General features: G+C 50.0%; 1 protein-coding gene across 1 annotated transcript in view; it reads left to right on the forward strand.

Annotated features, from left to right (window-relative positions):
- Positions 1-19,138, forward strand: part of CRX (cone-rod homeobox) — a 28,825-nt gene extending 9,687 nt beyond the window's left edge. The window contains exons 2-3 of the mRNA XM_030912920.1: positions 17,708-17,877; positions 18,392-19,138. Coding sequence (XP_030768780.1) covers positions 17,708-17,877; positions 18,392-19,138 — 917 coding nt within the window. The remainder of the gene's footprint in view (positions 1-17,707; positions 17,878-18,391) is intronic.
- The last annotated feature ends 833 nt before the right edge of the window (positions 19,139-19,971 follow it).

Raw genomic sequence — 19,971 nt, forward strand, 5'->3', positions numbered from 1 at the left:
GAAACCGATTAAAATGTTGGATCTCATTTAAAGTCTGGGTGATTCTTTAATTTCTGTGTTTTTTCCAGGAGGGGCAGGTAGGAACAGGAACTGCTCTGTTCCTTCTGTCTGTGGGGCCTGGGTCCATCCATGTGTTTCCTGTCTCATCACCCTCCTTTCCTTGACGTCTCTCTAAAGCCAGTTTACAAAGGATCAGGGACTGGGTGCAGTGGCTCACGCCTGTAATCCAGTGCTCTGAAAAGCTGAGGAGGGTCGATTAAGGCTAGGAGTTTGAGACCAGCCCGGGCAACATAGCGAGACCTCTGTCTCTAAAAAAAATTTAAAAAATTACCCGGGTGTGGTAATGTGTGCCTGTGGTCCCAGCTACTTGGGAGGCTGAGATAAGAGGATTTCTTGAGCCCAGGAGTTTGAGGCTGCAGGGAGCTATGACTGCATCACTGCACTACAGCCTGGGTGACGGAACGAGAGACCCTGTCTCCGAGAAAAAATAAAAAATAAAAAAATAAATAATAAATAAATAAAAAGGAGGAGGAGGAGGAACAGGGGTTCCCAGGGCCAGCCCCAGCCCCACCCATCTGTGACCTTCCAGTGCCCCTCCTGAAAAAACAGGGGAGTGATGAGAATGATCCCTGCCTCAGTGGCAGGATGTGAAGATGAACGCCAGCATTTACAGCCACGCCCAGCCTCCGGCCCAGCCTTCCCTCTCAGCATCCAGTCTTCTGCAGCTTCGGCTCTTCCCCCGGATCCTTTTCAGTTTCTCAATCTCACCCCTTGTCTCTCATCTCTTCTCCTCTCTCTCTTTCCTTTCTTCCTCTTGTCTTTCAGACTCCCAGGTCCTCGTTTCATTTCGATGGATTTGCACCTTTTTCTTTCTTTCCCTCCTTCTCTTTTTCTTTGCGTCTGACTTTTTTCTGACTCTGTTTTTTTTCTTTTTCTTTTTTTTTAGAAAGGGTCTCACTGTGTCACCCAGGCTGAAGTGCAGTGGCGTGGTCTTCAGTCACTGCAACCTCTGCCTCCTGGGCTCAAGTAATCCTCTCACGTCAGCCACCTGAGTGGCTGGAACTATAGGTGCCCGCCACCACGCCCGGCTAATTTTTGTATTTTCAGTAGAGACAAGGTTTCGCCATGCTGCCAGGCTGGTCTCGAACTCCTGGGCTCAAGCAATCCACCTGTCTCGGCCTCTCAAAGTGCTGCGATTACAGGTGTGAACCACCATGCCTGGCCCACCTCTGAGTTCCTATTTTTCCAGCTCTAGGTTGTTTTTTTGTTTTTTGTTTTTGTTTTTTGAGACGGGATCTCTGTCACCCAGGCTGGAGTGCAGTGGCTTGATCTCAGTTTACCGCAACCTCCTCCTCCTACTGGGCTCAAGTGATTCTCCTGCCTCAGCTTTCTGAGTAGCTGAGACTACAGGCGTCCACCACCACGCCTGGCTAATTTTTGTATGTTTTAGTAGAGATGAAGTTTCGCCATATTTGCCAGGCTGGTCTTGAACTCCTGACCTCAAGTGATCCACCCACCTCAGACTCCGAAAGTGCTGGGATTATAGGCGTGAGCCACCGCGCCCAGCTTCTAGATCATCTCTCTCTGCCTGTATTCCTCTCAATTGCTGAATCCCAGGTTAAGATTTTTGTTGGGGGATGACTGGGAGTTATACACAGGATGGAGGGTCATACTTGCTGTCCGAGCTTGGCTCAGCCTCTTCTGGTCATCTGACCTCGAGTGATTCCTTTCTCCCAGGCTCAATTTCCCTACCTGTAGCATGGAGGATCTAAGAAGACCCACCTCAAGAGAACGAAATGACGTTATTATATTAATTACTTGGTTCTGAAGCTGGGTCCAGGAAAAGAGCTCAATAAGCATTTATTTATTTTTGTGGTAAAATACACATACTATAAAAGGTACCATCTTTTCCATTGCATGATTCTTAATTCATTTTTCCCATTTTAAGGTGCTTAATTCAGTGGCATTAAGTACATTCACAGAAGCCAGACACAGAGACCATATATTGTTATTATCCTAATTGTATGAAATATTCAGAATAGGCAAATCTGACCAGGCGCGGTGGCTCACGCCTGTAATCCCAGCACTTTGGGAGGCTGAGGTGGGCGGATCACTTGAGGTCAGGAGTTTGGGACCACCCTGGTCAACACGGTGAAACCCCGCCTCTGCTAAAAATACAAAAATTAGCCGGGCGTGGTGGTGCGCGCCTGTAATCCCAGCTACTCGGGAGGCTGAGGCATGAGAATTGCTTGAACCTGAGAGGCAGAGGTTGCAGTGAGCTGAGATTGCACCACTGCACTCCAGCCTGGCAGCCTGGGCAACAGTCTGAGAGTCTATTTCGAAAAAAAAAAAAAAAAAAAGCAAATCCATAGAGACAGAAACGTAGTGGCTGCCAGGGGCTGGGGTGAGGGGTGCTGTGTGGTTGAATGAGGAGTGACTGCTTAATGAATATTGGGTTTCCTTTTGGGATGACGAAAATGTCCTGGAGCTATGTAGTGATCTAACAATTCCACTCCAAAGTGTATGCCTCAAAGAACGGAAAGCAGGTGTTCAAGCAAAACTTGTACGCTCAAATTTATAGCAGGACAATTCACAGTAGCCAAAAGATGAGGCAATTCAAATGTCTGTCCACAGAAACAAATGTGGTCTACCCATCAAGAGAATATTACTCAGCCATGAAAAGGAAGAAGCACTGATAAACACGACATGGATGAACCTTGAAATCATCATGCTAAACATTTATCTTCACCTATTATTATTATTTTGAGATAGAATCTTGCTCTGTCGCCCAGGCTGGAGTACAGTTGTGTGATCTCTGCTCACTGCAACCTCTGCTTCACGGATTCAAATGATTCTCCTGCCTCAGCCTCCTGAGTAGCTGGGATTACAGAGGCACGCCACCACGCCCAGCTAATTTTTGTATTTTTAGTAGAGACGGGGTTTCACCATGTTGACCAGGCACTTGGGTCTTTATTATTATTATTTTTACTGAACTTGTACTTACGCTATTCCTGGCAGCTTTAGTCATAATGGTCCCAAGCTTAAAACTATCCAGACGTCCATCAGCAGGTGGAGGGAAAAACAAGCCCTGATGCATCCATACAAAAGGATCGATACCCTGAGCCAGGCACGGTGGCTCACGCCTGTAATCCCAGCACTTTGGGAGCTGAAGGTGGGTGGATTGCTTGAAACCCTGTCTCTACTAAAAACACAAAAATTAGCGAAGCGTGGTGGCACGTGCCTGTCATCTCATCTACTTGGGAGGCTGAGACATAAGAATCGCTTGAACCCAGGAGGCAGATATTGCAATGAGCTGGGATTACGCCACTACACTCCAGCCTGGGTGACAGAGCGAGACTCTGTCTCAAAAAAAAAAAAAAAAAAAAAGATATTCCTCATTTATGAAAAGGAATGAACTCCCAGTAGTTGATATCCCAGTGAAAGAAACTAGGGCTGGGCACAGTGACTCACACTTGTAACCCCAGCACTTTGGAAGACGGAGGTGGGAGGATTGCTTGAGCTCAGGAGTTCAAGACCAGCCTGGGCGACAGAGTGAGACCCCACGTCTTAAAAATAAAGAAAGAAAATTGAATCCAGCCTGGGCACGGTGGCTCATACCTGTGACCCCAGCACTTTGGGAGGCCGAGGTGGGAGAAGGATCACCTTAGCCCGGGAGTTCCAGACCAGCCTGGACAACATAGTGAGACCCTGTCTCTACTAAAAAAAATTAAAAAAATTTCCTGGGTATAGTGGCATGTGCCTATAGATCCAGCTACTTGGGGTCCTAAGGTGGGAGGATCGCTTGAATCCTTGAAGTTGGGACTGGAGTGAGCTGAGATCGCGCCACTGCACTCCAGCCTGAGCAACAGAGTGAGACACTGTCACAAAAAAAAAAAAAAAAAAAAAAAAAAAAAAGAAATGAAACCAGGAACAAAGAAGCAAATACTGAAATAAATAAATAAAAATAAAATTAACAAAAAGAAGCAAATACCATGCAATACAATTCCATGCCTATGAGATTCTAGAAAAGATAAAACTCTACCGGGCAGAGAGCAGATAGTGCTTGTCAGGACCTAGGGAGCAGCTGGAGAGATTTACTGCAAAGGAACAAATGAGGATCTTCGGGGGTGCTAGAAATGTTCTCTATCTTTATTATGGTGATGGTTGCTGGGACTGTACATAATTCCCCAAACTTATCACACCCTAGAAAATGAATGTATTTCAATAAGAGAGTGAAAAGGGAATCAGGTAGGCTGGGCGTGGTGGCTCACGCCTATAATCCCAGCACTTTGGGAGGCTGAGGAGGTTGGATCACCTGAGGTCAGGAGTTTGAGACCAGCCTGGACTACATGGTGAAACCCTGTCTCTACTAAAAGTATAAAAATTAGCTGGATGTGGTCATGAGTGCCTGTAATCCCAGCTACTTGGAGGGCAGAGGTGGGAGAATTGCTTGAACCTGGGAGGCAGAGGTTGCAGTGAGTCGAGATTGTGCCACTGCACTCCAGCCTGGGCAACACTGAGACTCTTGTCTCAAAAAAAAAAAAAAAAGAAAGTTGGAGAAAAAACAATGGATTTTATAGGACATAAATTATAACTTAGTAAATCAGAAGGACAAGAAAATAAAATTATTGAGCAGGCAGTGGCGTAAGTCAGTTCTAACTCTTTTAATCCTCAGAATGGTCCATCAGATGCTACTATTATTATGATCTCTATTTCACAGATGCAGAAACTGAGGCAGAGGGCGTCTGGGTGACCTGCCCGAGGTCCCAAGCTAGGAGGGGGTGGACCCGGTCTTGATATTCATCTCGTCAGGTTGCCGGCCTCCTTGCTGGTCTCTGTCCCTTCCATTTTCTGTCCTTCATTTTACTCCTGTTCTCAAATTTTTATTTATGCATGTGTAGAGATGGGGTGTTGCTATGTTGCCCCGTGTGGCATTGAACTCTTGGGCTCTAAACGATCCTCCCGCCTCGGCCTCTCAAAGCGCTGGGATTTCAGGGGCAAGCCACTGCGCCTGACCGCCACTCGTGTTCTCTTCTCTCTTGTTTTCCCCTCCCTAGGTTTCAACGGTCAGTGATTCTCTGCCCTCGTTCCCTCTCTCCGTCTCTTCCCTCACCCCCATATGTCTCTGTCCCTCCTGGTCTCCAAACACCCTCCCTTCCCCCAGCTGTTTCCTCAGCCCCTGACCAGGACTAATTTAGCAAATGCTCCAATCCTCTTAGGGCAACAGCCCAGCCTCAGCAGAATGGCAGGGGAATTAGCGAGGATTAGGTTCAGACGCATGACTTGTTGGGGAGGGGACTTCGGGGAGTTTTATCGAAACGATGCCCCCTCCTCCTCCACTCCTATCCCCTCCATGGAAAAGCACTGGTGCCTGGGGCACACAATGATGATAAAATCACGGCTAAACCCTTCACGGAGCTCCTCCTAGGTGCCAGGCACTGATTGTTAAGCCCCTTCACTCATTGAAACGTCAGTACAGCTCCCTGAGGGAGGGGCACGGCCCCTCCCTGGTTTTAAGGATCAGGAGAGGTTAATTAACTTTCCTGAGGCAATTGGGATCCAATCTCAGCCTTCCTGGTGCTTCTCAGGTTAAAGATGAAAAAACACTGGAGGGATGTAAACTGAGGGGCCGGGGGTGGGGGGATCACACCGCAAGGGGGCGCAGCTTTGTCGGGGTAACTTCGGGACGATTTTTTTTTTGAGGCGGAGTCTTGCTCTGTAGTGGCGCAATCTCGGCTCACTGCAACCTCCGCCTCCCGGGTTCAAGCGATTCTCCTGCCTCAGCCTACCGAGTAGCTGGGATTACAGGTGCCTGCCACCACGCCCGGCTAATTTTTGTATTTTTTAGTAGAGACGGGGTTTTGCCATGTTGGCCACGCTGGTCTCGAATTCTCGACCTCAGGTGATCCACCCACCTCTGCCTCCCGAAGTTTTAGCCTCCGTAAAGTATGGAGGAGAGAAGAGAGAGAGCGAGAGAGTGGAGAAACACACACACACACACACACACACACACACACACACACACACACACACACACAGAGGGAGAAAGAAAATGCATTTCAGAGGAGAAACGGAAAGCAGGGTGGAGGAAGAGAGGAAGAGATTAGGTGGGAACAGAATAGACAAAACAGAGGCCAGGAGGAGCCGGAGGACGTTATCCACTGGCCACATTCATACCTCACTGTAATTTGCAATACAAAGGACACCATGAGAATCCAGCTCCTGACATTCACCTGGGGCGCTGGGCTGGGAAAGCCGATGACTGGGAGGGAGGGATAATTAAGGACAGTGTGGGGACGGGCGGGCACGGAGGCGACACCTGTCACTCAGCACTTTGGAAGGAGGATCGCTTGAGGCCAGGAGTCTGAAGCTGCAGTGAGTCATGATTATGCCACTGCTCTGCAGCCTGTGTGACAGAACGATACCCTGTATCTAAAATAATAATAATAATAAAAAACCCGCTATAGTCCGGGCGCGGTGGCTCACGCCTGTAATCCCAGCATTTTGGGAGGCCGAGACGGGCGGATCACGAGGTCAGGAGATCGAGACCATCCTGGCTAACACGGTGAAACCCCGTCTCTACGGAAAATACAAAAAATTAGCCGGGCGAGGTGGCGGGCGCCTGTAGTCCCAGCTACCCGGGAGGCTGAGGCAGGAGAATGGCGTGAACCCGGGAGGCGGAGCTTGCAGTGAGCTGACATGGGGACACTGCACTCCAGCCTGGGCGACAGAGCGAGACTCCGTCTCAAAACAACAACAACAACAACAAACCACTATCAACAGAGTAAAGAGGCAAGTCACAGAATAGGAAAAAACATTTGCAAATCACACATTTTTTAAGGGATTGATAATCAGAATATACCAACTCCTAAAACTCAACAGTAAAACAACAACAACAAAAAACCCTGATTTAAAAATGGGCAAAGGACTTGAATTGACAGTGCTCTGAGAAGATACATAAACGGTGAATCAACACTCAACAGTCTGGCCAGGTGTGGTGGTTCACGCCTGTAATCTCAGCGCTTTGGGAGACTGAGGCGGGCAGATCACTTGAGGCCAGGAATTTGAGATCAGCCTGGCCAACATGGTGAAAACCCGTCTCTACTAAAAATACAAAAATTAGCCGGGCATGGTGGCGGGCGCCTGTAATCCCAGCTACTTGGAGGGCTGAGGTGGGGGAATCGCTTGAACCTGGGAGACGGAGTTTGCTGTGAGATGAGACTGCCCAACTGCACTCCTGCCTGGATGACAGAGCAAGACTCCGTCCTCCTCCCCACCCCCAACCCCTGCCAAAAACAAACAAACAAACAAACAAACAAACAAAAAATAAAGACAGACCATGCCAAGTTTTGGTGAGGATATGGAGTAACCGAAAATGTAAACTGGTAAAATCGATTTGGAAATCTGTTCAGCGTTATCTATAAAATTTGAACAAATGGCTTATCTGTGACCCCAAAATTCTACTTCTAGTATTGTACTAACAGAAATGCATACATGGCTGGGTGCGGTGGCTCACGCCTGTAATCCCAACACTTTGGGAGGTTGAGGAGGGTGGATCGCTTGAGCTCAGAAGTTTGAGACCAGCCTGGGTGACATAGGGAGACCCTATCTCAAAAATAAGAGAGAAAGAAAGAGAGAGAGAGAGAGAGAGAGAGAGAGAGAGAGAGAGAGAGAGAGATGGAAGGAAGGAAGGAAGGAAGGAAGGAAGGAAGGAAGGAAGGAAGGAAGGAAGGAAGGAAGGAGCACATTTGTGTAATCACCGCCCAGAGTGAAAAGCAGAATACTCCCAGCAGCACCAAGCTGTATGGGCCATGATTGCACCACTACACTTGGTGTGTGAATTTTCCTCAACCAATGTTTTACTTCAATGCCCCTATAGGTGGGTCAGAAAGGAGACATTTTCCAGAGAAAACCCGAGGCCCAGAGCAGTAGATGAAAAAGCAGCTATTTTCTATGAATTTGGGAAAAAGAAATTCTATTCCCAAGAGAAAGGGAATGTGGTCTAGAGCTACCAGAGAAAGGAACCAATTTTCTAAAAATACAATAGACTTTATTTTATTTTATTACTTTTTTTTTTTTTTTTTAGATGGAGTCTCACTCTGTTGCCAAGGCTGGAGTGCAGTGGCACGATCTGGGCTCACTACAACCTCTGCCTCCCGGGTTCAAGCGGTTCTCCTGCCTCAGCCACCCAAGTAGCTGGGACTACAAGTGTACACCACCACATGTAGCTAATTTTTGTCTTTTTAGCACAGATGGGATTTCGTCATGTTGGCCAGGCTGGTCTCGAACTCCTGACTTCAAGCGATCCGCCCACCTTGGCTTCCCAAAGTGCTGGGATTACAGGCATGAACCACTGCGCCTGGTTCATGTAAATTTCACTTACATTTTGCATCGTTAATAACCCTGCCCCTTGGGGAATTCACAGTGCATGCCATGAAAATTCTCCCTGATCCCATGGCGGCCTGTCCATGGGGCCACCATTCTTAGCAGCTTCCTATGTGTCACTCTTCATGCCTGCTGTGCATGTGGGAGCAAAACTGTACCTGTGTCTTGTTTTCCAATTTCTACACTGTCATTTTATGTTTTTTTTTTTTTTTTTTTTTTTGAGACAGAGTCTCACTCTGTCGCCGAGGCTGGAGTGCAGTGGTGCGATCTCGGCTCATTGCAAGCTCCGCCTCACAGGTTCACACCATTCTCCTGCCTCAGTCTGCCAAGTAGCTGGGACAGGTGCCCGCCACCACGCCCGGCTAATTTTTTTTGTATTTTTAGTAGAGACGGGATTTCACTGTGTTAGCCAGGATGGTCTCGATCTCCTGACCTCATGATCCGCCCGCCTCGGCCTCCCAAAGTGCTGGGGTTATAGGCGTGAGCCACCACGCCCGGTCTTCTTGTCTCTTTACTTTGCTGCTCAAGCATGGTTCAGGAAACTTGTGTTCTTTTTCTTTTCATTTTTTTAATTTTTTGAGACAGGTTCTTGCTGAGTCACCCAGGCTGGAGTATAGTGATGCCATCACAGCTTATTGCAGCCTTGACCTCCCACACTCAAATGGTCCTCCCACCTCAGGCTCCTAAGTATCTGGGACTACAGGCATGCACCACCACGCCCAGCTAATTTTCATATTTTCGGTAGAGTTGGGGTCTCACTTTGTCGCCCAGGCTGGTCTCAAACTCCTGGGCTTAAGCGATCCCTCCCATCCCCTGCCTCGGCCTCCCAAAGTGCTGGGATTACAGGTGTGAGCCACTGTGCCCGGCCTCCCTTTTTTCTTTTCCTACTTTTCTTTCTTTCTCTCTTTCTCTCTTTCTTTTTCTTTCTTTCTTTCCTTCCTTCCTTCCTTCCTTCCTTCCTTCCTTCCTTCCTTCCTTCCTTCCTTCCTTCCTTCCTTCCTTCCTTCCTTCCTTCCTTCCTTCCTTCCTTCCTTCTTTCTTTCTTTCTTTTTCTTTCTTTCTTCTTTTTCTTTCTCTCTCTCTTTCTTTTTTTTTGAGATAGAATCTCATTCCGTCACCCAGGTTGGAGTGCAATGGCACGATCTCAGCTCACTGCAACCTCTGCCTCCCACATTCAAGTGATTCTCCTGCCTCAGCCTCCCGAGTAGCTGGGATTGCAGGCACCTGCTACCCACGCCAGACTAATTTTTGTATTTTTAGTAGAGACGGGGTTTCACCATGTTGGCCAGGCTGGTCTCGAACTCCTGACCTTGTGATCTGCCCGCCTCAGCCTCCCAAAGTGTTGGGATTACAGGTGTTAGCCACCGTGCCCGGCCTGTTTCTTGTATCTGTCTTCTTATTTTCTTCTTCTCCCCGCTGTACCCCACTGCGACGCCCAGCTTCCCAAGCTTATGATGTCTTCCTACTTCTGCACCTCTCTCTTATTTTCTGTTTTCTGGGAATAACATCTGAGCTCCTCCAAGGTCTGATGCCATCTGGCCCTGGCTCAAGTCTCCATCCTTCTTGCCCTGGCTTGCTGGCCTCTTCCTGTCCCTAAACAAGGCAAGCTCTGAGACAGAGGCCAGGTGTGGGGCTGAGGTGGATAGAGAGGCTTGCCGCTGAGCTGACAACAGCCATTCTCAAAGTGTGGTTCCTGCTGCATCTCAGTGGCATCAGCATTACCTGCTAATCAGAAACTGAAACTCTAGGGGTGAGACCCAGGGATCTGGGTTTTAAGGAGCTCTTCAGGGGATTCTGATGCCAACTAGATATTGAAAATTGCTGGCTTATGGCTGGGCATGATGGCTCCTTCCTGTAATCCCAGCACTTTGGGAGACCAAGGTGGGCAGATCACTTGAGGTCAGGAGTTTGAGACCAGCCTGGCCAACGTGGTGAAACCCTGGCTCTACTAAAAACACAAAACTTTGCCAGGCATGGTGGTGGGCGCCTGTAATCCCAGGTACTCGGGAGGCTGAGGCAGGAGAATGGCTTGAACTCAGGAGGCAGAGGTTGCAGTGAGCTGAGATTGCGCCACTGCACTCCAGCCTGGGCAACAGAGGAGACTGTCTCAAAAAACCAAAAAACAGAAAACAAAAAAACAAAAAAGAAAATTGCTGGCTTAAACTTGGTGCATTGGTGGGGGCTGGGGAGGAGGCTGGTTTTCAAGATAATAATGTTGATCAGTATCTCTTGCAGGGGAGAGGTGAGGTGAGGCAGGGCCACTAGTGACATTGCCCTGGGGACAAGCATGCAAGGACTGGGGAGGATTCTCCAAACCAGGGGAGCAGGGGAGGGATCAGGGAGGGTTCTCTGTGCCAGGTCCCCTCCTGAGCAGATGTCATGATAAGAGATGCCTGAATCCACCCAGGCCCATTGTATAGGTGGGGAAACTGATCCTGGAGGGAGGAAGGCTTTTGCCCAAGGTCACACAGCTGATAATAATGAGGACCTCCAGGGCTTCCCAGCTGCTCTGAGATACTGCCTGGAATGTTCAGTACAAGGGAGTTGGTGAAATACCAGAAAGAGAAAAGCAGCCCCCAATGGCCAGGTGCTGGCCTTGCACTCACATCCAGGCCTTCCATGCTCTCTCTTTGGATAGAATGGATTCCAGGTGGGGCACGGTGGCTCATGCCTGTAATCCCAGTACGTTGGGAGGCTGAGGTGGGCAGATTACCTGAGATCAGGAGTTCGAGACCAGCCTGGCCAACATGGCGAATCCCCATCTCTACTAAAAATACAAAAATTAGGTGGGCCTGGTGGTGGGCGCGTGTAAGCCCAGCTACTCGGGAGGCTGAGGCAGGAGAATCGCTTGAACCCAGGAGACAGAGGTTGCAGTGAGCTAAGATCGCACCATTGGACTCCAGCCTGGGTGAAAGAGCGAAACTCTGTCTCAATAAATAAGTAAATAAATGAATAAATAAACAAACATTATTAAAAAAAGAAAGGATTTCATAAAACACAATGCATGGTGCAAGAACTGGATTTAAACAAAGAAACAAGCACAAACGCACAAGGTTATTCCTTGTGTTGCCCTGAGCTCTCTGTAATCATGTCTGAACCCAGAGAGAAATATGTTGTTCAAACCACAAAGATCCATGTCCTCCTATTCTGTCAAATACAAGTGACACTGTTTCTATACAAAAACCCTAGTTCTGGGCACTCCTCATCCCCCTCACCTTCAAGGTAAGAGAATCAGGATGACCCTCTTTTCCTGACAGCATCGAACCCAGAGCAAAACCACTTTTCTTATTTGTTAAAACTGCAGTAAAATAGGCATAACATACAATTTACCATCCTAACCTTCAATTTATTTGTTTACTTTTATGTTTTTAGAGACAGGATCTTGCTCTGTTGCCCAGGCTGGAATGCAGTGGTGCTATCTTGGCTCACTGAAGCCTCCACCTCTCGGGCTCAAGTGATCCTCCCGCCTCAGCCTCCCGAGTAGTGCCTGCCAGCACGCCTGGCTAATTTTTGTATTTTTAGTAGAGACTGGGTTTCACCATGTTCCCCAGGTTGGTCTGGAACTCCTGGGCAAGAAATCCACTTGCCTCAGCCTCCCAAAGTGCTGGGATGACAGGCGTGAGCCAGGGCACCCGGCCCCAAACTGAAACTTTATACTTATCAAATGTTGAACTCCTCATTCTCCCCATCCCCAACCCTTGGGAACCTCTAGCTTATTTTCTGTCTCTATGAATTTGTCTATTTTAGATATTTCTTGGGAGTGGAATCATACAATATTTGTCCTGGCTTATTTCATCTAGCATAAATACTTTCTAGGTTCATGGAGGTTGTAGCCTGTGCCAGAACTTCCTACTTAAGGCTGAAGAATATTCCATTGCATGGATAGACCATGCGTGCATTTTGTCCATTCATTTGATAGACATTTGGATTGTTTCAGCCTTTTGGCTATTGTAAAAGATGCTGCTATGAACATTAGTGCACAAATATTTCTTCGTTTCCCTGATTTAAATTCTTTTTTTTTCCTGTTTTTAAACATTTTTTTTTTGTTTACATTCTTTTTTTTTTTTTTTTTTTTTTTTGAGACGGAGTCTTGCTCTGTCGCCCGGGCTGGAGTACAGTGGTCGGATCTCAGCTCACTGCAAGCTCCGCCTCCCGGGTTTACGCCATTCTCCTGCCTCAGCCTCCGGAGTAGCTGGGACTACGGGCGCCCGCCACCTCGCCCGGCTAGTTTTTTGTATTTTTTAGTAGAGACGGGGTTTCACCATGTGAGCCAGGATGGTCTCGATCTCCTGACCTCGTGATCCGCCCGTCTCAGCCTCCCAAAGTGCTGGGATTACAGGCTTGAGCCACCGCGCCCGGCCTGTTTACATTCTTTTGGTATAAAAGTCACTCTGTTTTGAACCCTTTCCAAAATTATCAAATAAGCTCAAATCCTATAACATTTGCCATTAAAAGCAAGGGCAGCCGGGAGTGGTGGCTCACACCTGTAATCCCAGCACTTTGGGAGGCCAAGGCGGGCGGATCACCTGAAGTCAGGAGTTTGAAACCAGCCTGGTCAATATGGCAAAACCCTATCTCCACTAAAAATACAAAAATTAGCTGGGCGTGGTAGTGGGTGCCTGTAATCCCAGCTACTCGGGAGGCTGAGGCAGGAGAATCGCTTGAATCTGGGAGGCAGATGTTGCAATAAGCTGAGATCGATCGCTCCATTGCACTCTAGCCTGGGTGACAGAGCGAGACACCATTTCACAAAAAAAAAAAAAAAAAAAAAGGCAAGGGCAAAAGCCACAATTCCTTTCGCATCAATCTAAAACATACTTTCAAACACCCTCTTACTGAGAGGCCCCAAAGATTCCCTTCCCTTTCGTGTTCCTCCTTCTTGCAAGAAGACAATAAACTCAACTTTGCTTGACTACTGGTGTCCCTCTGATGGGCTTTAGCTGATGGACATTGACAGGTATCACCAAGTCAGTCTTAAAAACCAACCAGCCAGGCATGGTGGCTCACACTTACAATCCCAGCAATTTGGGAGGTTGAGGCAGCAGGATCACCTGAGCCCAGGAGTTGGACATTAGGCTGAGCAAGAGAGCAAAACCCTGTCTCTACAAAAAATATAAGAAATTAGCCGGGCAGGGTGGTGGGTGCCTGTAGTCCCAGCAACTTGGGAGGCTGAGGTGGGAGGATTGCTTGAGCCCATGAGGTCAAGGCTGCAGTGACCTGTGATCATGCCACTGTACTCCAGTCTGGGCAACAGAGCAGGACCCTGTCTCAAAACCAAAAATACCAAAACCAAAACCAAAACAAAACAAAACAAAAAACCAACCTATGCTCCAAAACCATTTCTGGAGAAATAATCAGATTCCCTACCCCTTCACCTACTAAGCCTAGGTAGAGTCTCTTGGCTTAATCTTTGCCAATCGAATATGCAAAGTTTTTTTTTTTTTTTTTTTTTTTTTTTCACAGAGTCTTGCTCTGTCACCCAGGCTGGAGTGCAGTGGTGCGATCTAGGCTTCCTGCAACCTCCGCCTCCTGGGTTCAAGCAACTCTCCTGCCTCTGCCTCCCAAGTAGCTGGGATTACAGGCGCCCACCACCACGCCCAGCTATTTTTTTGTATTTTTTGTAGCGATGGGGTTTCACTATGTTGGCCAGACTGGCCTCAAACTCCTGACCTCATGATCCGCCCACCTTGGCCTCCCAAAGTGCTGGGATTACAGGCATAAGCTACCACACCTGGCCTCGAATATGCAAAGTCTTACACTTGATTTCTTTTAGAAATTACAGAGAGGGGGACCTTTTACCCACAACTTATAGACCAAGAAAACTGCGAGATCATTCCTGTTGACAGCAGGGCCATCATCTGCCTTGGTGAATAATGTGTTCCCAGCTACCTAAAAGTGGAACAAAATGTGCAATTATGGTGAAATGTTCCCAGAAAGGAAGCAGAATATAGATACAATGATGGAAGGATGCCACTATGAGGTACTAAGCAACCGTTTAAAAGAGTGCAGTGAGGCCACGTGCAGTGGCTCACGCCTGTAATCTCAGCACTTTGGGAGGCCAAGGCAGGTGGATCATGAGGTCAGGAGAACGAGACCATCCTGGCTAACATGGTGAAATCCCATCTCTACTTAAAATATAAAAAAATTAGCCAGGCATGGTGGTGGGCACCTGTAGTCCCAGCTGCTGGGGACAACGCATGCGATGAGGAATCATTGCTGGGGATGCTGCTTTCTACAACAGCTGAGGCAGGAGAATGGCATGAACCCAGGAGGCAGAGCTTGCAGTGAGCCGAGATTGCGCCACTGCACTCCAGCCTGGGCAACAGAGTGAGACTCCGTCTCAAAAAAAAAAAAAAAGGAAAGAAAGGAAAAAAATAGTGCAGTGAACTTGTAAGCATACCATCTATTTGTTTTACAATTTATTTATTTATTTCCAAGACAGGGTCTCGTTCTGTCACCTAGGCTGGAGTGCAGTGGTTTGATCATGGCTCACTGCAGCCTCAAATTCCTGGGCTCAAGAGATCCTCCCGCCTCAGCCTCCCAAGTAGCTGGGACTACAGGTACCTACCACCACGCCTGGCTAGTTTTTAAAATATATATATATTTTGTAGAGATAAGGTCTCGCTATGTTACCCAGGCTGGTCTCGAACTCTTGACCTCAAGTGATCTTTCTGCCTTGGCTCCCAAAGCCCTAGGATGACATGCATGAGCCATCATGCCCAGTCACTATTTTTTTTGTTTCAGTTTATATTTATTTATTTATTTTGAGACGGAGTTTCGCTATTGTTGCGCAGGCTGGGGTACAATAGTGCGATATTGGCTCACTACAACCTCCACCTCCAGGGTTCAAACAATTCTCCTGCCTCAGCCTCCTGAGTAGCTGGGATTACAGGCATGTGCCACCATGCCCAGCTAATTTTGTATTTTTATTAGAGACGGAGTTTGTCTATGTTGGTCAGGCTGGTCTCGAACTCCCGACCTCAGGTTATCCTCCCGCCTCGGCCTCCCAAAGTGCTGGGATTACAGGTATGAGCCACTGCGCCCGGCCAAATTTTCTTATATTTAAATGTCTATCTTCACAAAATAGTACCAGTGAGCTTGTTCATCTGTTTATGCCTTTGTTGGCCAAATAAATAGCCACAGTGCAAAATCACCGGGGTCACTACTGTGTTCCCAGCATGTCCTGTAGATGAAGCCGGACAACGCATGCGATGAGGAATCATTGCTGGGGATGCTGCTTTCTACAACAGAACTCTCAGTAGCCGGTGAAAACAATGAGCGAGGCCTGTTTATGTCTAAGTTTTATTGAATTTTGAAATTGATTGCATGAGTCATTTCTTTTTCTTTCTTTTTTTTTTTTTGGCGGGGAGTGGGGACGGAGTCTCCCTCTGTTGCCCAGGCTGCACTGCAACCTCCGCCTCTCAGGTTCAAGTGATTCTCTTGCCTCAGCCTCCCAAGTAGCTGGGATTACAGGTGCCTGCCACCAGGTCCAGCTATTCTTTTTGTAGTTTTAGTAGAGACGGGGTTCTGCCATGTTAGCCAGGCTGGTCTCAAAATCCTGACCTCAGGTGATCTGCCCACCCCGACCTCCCAAAGTGCTAGGATTACAGGCATGAGCCACCGTGTCTGGCCTTGACTGACTAATTTTTAGCTCCCTGGATCATAAGCCTTGTCAATCTCCTTGACCCCTGAACCCACGTGGGTCCTGCTATGAGGAGATGAGAACAGCCAGGGGTCTGACACAGTGGATGCATCTCTAAGGGACCTGACATGTGTGAACCAAGGTCATGGGTTCCCTGTATACATCAGCAGCAGGTTCATTCATTCACAAGAGCCGGTCAGCAGCGGCCCATGGAACTATCCATCAGACCTGTGTCCCCTCCTGGTTGGAGGAGAGGTAACTAAAAGAATGAATAGTGGGGGCCAGAGTGGCCTCAAAGGACCAAAGAGGAGGCTGTAGGGTCATCCAGGAGGGAGGGATGGTGGCTGGACAAGGCAGGCAGCCCGGGAGCCAGGAGGAGTGGCTAGACTCGCTGACATTGGTCATGCGGGGCCCCAGCCCTGGGAAGGAACAAGGATGACTCCTGGGGGCTGACAGGCGGTGCCTCTCCTGAGATGGGGACCCCAACCACAGGTCATAATGCTGACTTCCCCAACCCCGCATGGAATGCCGCCTCGCCTGGGCCCATGAGGGTGAAACCAAGGCTGTGTTGCCCACTGAGGTTCCCCGGCTCCTAGCACAGCTTGGCAGGCAGTACCTGTTCAGTGATGAAGGATTCATCCATCATTCAGCTCCTCCAGGGGGTGGGACTGCAGGGCAGGGTGGGAAAGGGAGGGTCCCAGCAGGGTGGGCCAGGGTGGGCACAGCATAGAAGTGATTTAAGAGCCAAGCACTTGGCAGTACACACTCATGTCTGGGAACAGAGCAGGACGCAGGATGCAAGACCCTGGTCATCTCCAAGGTGAGCGAGGGCAGGGGTGTGAGGGGTCTGAGCTGATCCCGTGGCCAAGGCTGCAGAGTGCAGATCTGGGCAGCCAGAGCAGGGCTGGGCCTGTGCGGGAGGCTTCCCGTCCTGCAGAGAGGGGAGAACTTAGTGGCCTTTGGGAAATGAAAAATCATGCAGTGGCGCGGAGCGTCTCACGCCTGTGATCCCAGCTCTTTGAGAGACCACGGTGGGAGGATCACTTGAGCCCAGGACTCTGAAACCAGCTGGGCCAACACAGTGAGACCCGTCTTTACCAAAAATACAAGTTACCCAGGGGTGGTGGCGCACACCTGTGGTCCCAGCTACTCGGGAGACTGAGGCGGGGGGATTGCTTGAGCTCAGGAGGTGGAGGCTGCCTTGAGCCGTGATCACATCACTGCACTCCAGCCTGGGTGACAGAGCGAGATCCCCTCTCCAAGAAAAAGAAGGAAAGAAATTAAACTATGCAGTTGAGTGGAGCAGAGGACTGGGCAGGTGCCTGCACCCCTGCAAGTGTCAGGGTCCCTATAGCCCTTGGATGGGAGGGGAAGGGGCAGCTGGGGAGGGCTGAGCAGGCCTGAAGCAGCCCTGTCTGCTCCCTGGTGAGATGCCTAGGCTCCCTGCCTTCCCTTCTGTGGGGTCCCTAATAATACAGGAGGTGTTATCATGCCCATTTCCTAGATGTGGATCCTGAGGCCCAGGGAGGTGCAAGGTCTGGTCCAGATACTGGGCTACCATTGGCGGTGCCGCCCCAGCCCACACTGCCTGTGCTCCTGGCCTCGGGCAGGGGACGGGGTACCTAAGGGGGCCGGGGGCTGCCTGGGGGCTTCTCTGACCTGTTTCCCTCCCGCTCCCAGGCCCTCCCGTGGCCCCGGACCCTCCAAGGAGACAGCGGCAGGAGCGCACGGTCTACACTCAAAGCCAGCAGGAAGTGCTAGAAAGTTACTTTCAGAACGACCAGTACCCGAACTATGACAAGCGACTGAATCTGGCGAAGACACTCGATCTCAAGGAGCACCAACTGCAGGTCTGACTCCCAGCCCCACCCCGCCCGCCTCAGTCACCCCAAGGAGCCTCTTCACCTCTGTCATTTACCGGGACCTGGGCCGCCCGACCACCTCCTGCCCTGCCACACAAGGGGTCCCGCCAGTGTAGACCCGGGCTGCATCCTGAGTCCTGTCCCAACTCTATGCTAACCCAAACCTGCCCACAGGATCGGTCCAAGCTGTCCCCCACGAGGTCTCCCGGTGCCCAGACCTCAGGCCTCCCTCAGAACCAGCGGTCCCTCCCCTCGAACCCTCCCTGGCCCCCCGGACTCCCGGGCAGCAGACCCCGCTCCTTCCCTTCCACCCCACCCTTCTCCCCTCCCACCCCACCCTCTCCCCTTCCTTCTCCAGACCTGGGAGCCGGGGGCCCTCTTATGGTGGGTGCCGGGTGGGGGTGAACAGAGGGAGAGGTTGAGGCCGGCCCCACCCCCAAGCGGCTCACCGGACCGCGCGAGCCCCTCCTTCACACCTCCTCCCTGTCCCCTCTGCCCCCAGGTGTGGTTCAAGAATCGCCGCGCCAAACTAGCTCGGGAGCGACGGCTCCAGCAACAGCCCCAGCGCGTCCCTGGGCGGAGAGGCCGAGGAGCCCGCGCTGCACCCCTAGTCCCTGCAGGCTTCGCCTCTGTCCCTGGGGGTCCTGAGTTCCCGCAGGGCCGGGGTTCCTGGATCTCCCCTCAGCCGGGCCCCTGGGGAGTCCTCCCAGCAGCAGAACCCACGACCTACAGCCTCCACCAGACCTGGGGTGGCCCTGGGTGTGGAGCACAGGAGGGCCTCCTGGCTGCCCAGGGTCCAGGCCCTGGCCCAATCCCAGCTCCCATCCCAGGCCCAGCCCAGATCCCAGGCCCTATCCCAGGCCCTATCCCAGGCCCGGCCCAGATCCCAGGCCCAATGTCAGGCCCACTCTCAGGCTCAATGTTAGATCCAGGCTCGAGCCCAGGTCCATTCCCCGCCCCCATCTCAGGCCCAGGTCCAATCCCAGACCCAGTCCTAGGCAAAGCCCTGATGCCAGGTTCAGGATCACTCCCAGCCCCAGCCCCAGCCCCAGACGCCGTGTGGCCTCAGAGCCCCTATGCCTCCAACTTGTTGCCAGAAACCCAGTTATTCCCTGACTTCACGGAGCTGCTCCCGCCCGTAGACCTGTTCGAGGAATCCTCACTCTTTACCACGACATCTCAGTACGAAGAGAAGGATGGCTCCGTGGACGAAAATCACTCAGTCCTTGGGTCGTTACTGGATTTATAGGGGGCCTGTGCCTGCAAAGTTCTTCAGATCCCAGAGGGCCTGGAGTGGCTGATCTACACTGCTGGTGACTTTCTGCAGTGAATGCACCACCCTTTACCCACCCTGCTACAGGCGGACATTTGCTGTCTTCATTGTGCAGCCATCACAGGTGGCCTGTGGATGTGCCTGCCTCTCATTTGAATTGAGCCTGAACATTTCTCTGCTGGGATTGGAGTCACTGCTCACTGGGATGTTTGGCATTAGTGGATGCCTCTTGAGAGCTTTGTAAAGGGCTTTTCCCAGCCCTCCTGCTGGTCAGTGTCCTCCCCAACACTGAGGATTGTGAGACTTTTTAATGTTTGTTGATCCAGTGACTTGTGGCTTTGTGGTTGTAATATCCATTTCCCTGATGATTGAGAGATTGAGAAATTCTCATGTGGGCATTAGGCATTTTCAAATAGTGACTATTTTTAGTTTTTTTTTTTAAATTTTTTCTTATTTTTATTAAATAGTGACTATTCATGCTCTTTTGGGCCCATTTTCTGTAGTTGATTTCATATAAGTATTTTTTTGAGTCAGAGCCTTGCTTTGCCACCCAGGCTGTAGTGCAGTGGCATGATCTTGGCTCACTGCAACCTCTGCTTCTTAGGTTCAAGTGATTCTCTTGAGTCTCAGCCTCCTGAGTAGCTGGAACTACAGATGCCAGCCACTGTGCCTGGCTAATTGTTGTATTTTTAGTAAAGACGGGGTTTCACCATGTTGGCCAGGCTGGCCTTGAACTCCTGACCTCGAAGTGTTCCGCCTGCCTCAGCCTCCCAAAGTGCTGAGATTACAGGCATGAGCCACTGCACCCA

This window comes from Rhinopithecus roxellana, chromosome 12 (genome assembly GCF_007565055.1).
Source record: "Rhinopithecus roxellana isolate Shanxi Qingling chromosome 12, ASM756505v1, whole genome shotgun sequence".
Taxonomy (NCBI): Eukaryota; Metazoa; Chordata; class Mammalia; order Primates; family Cercopithecidae; genus Rhinopithecus; species Rhinopithecus roxellana.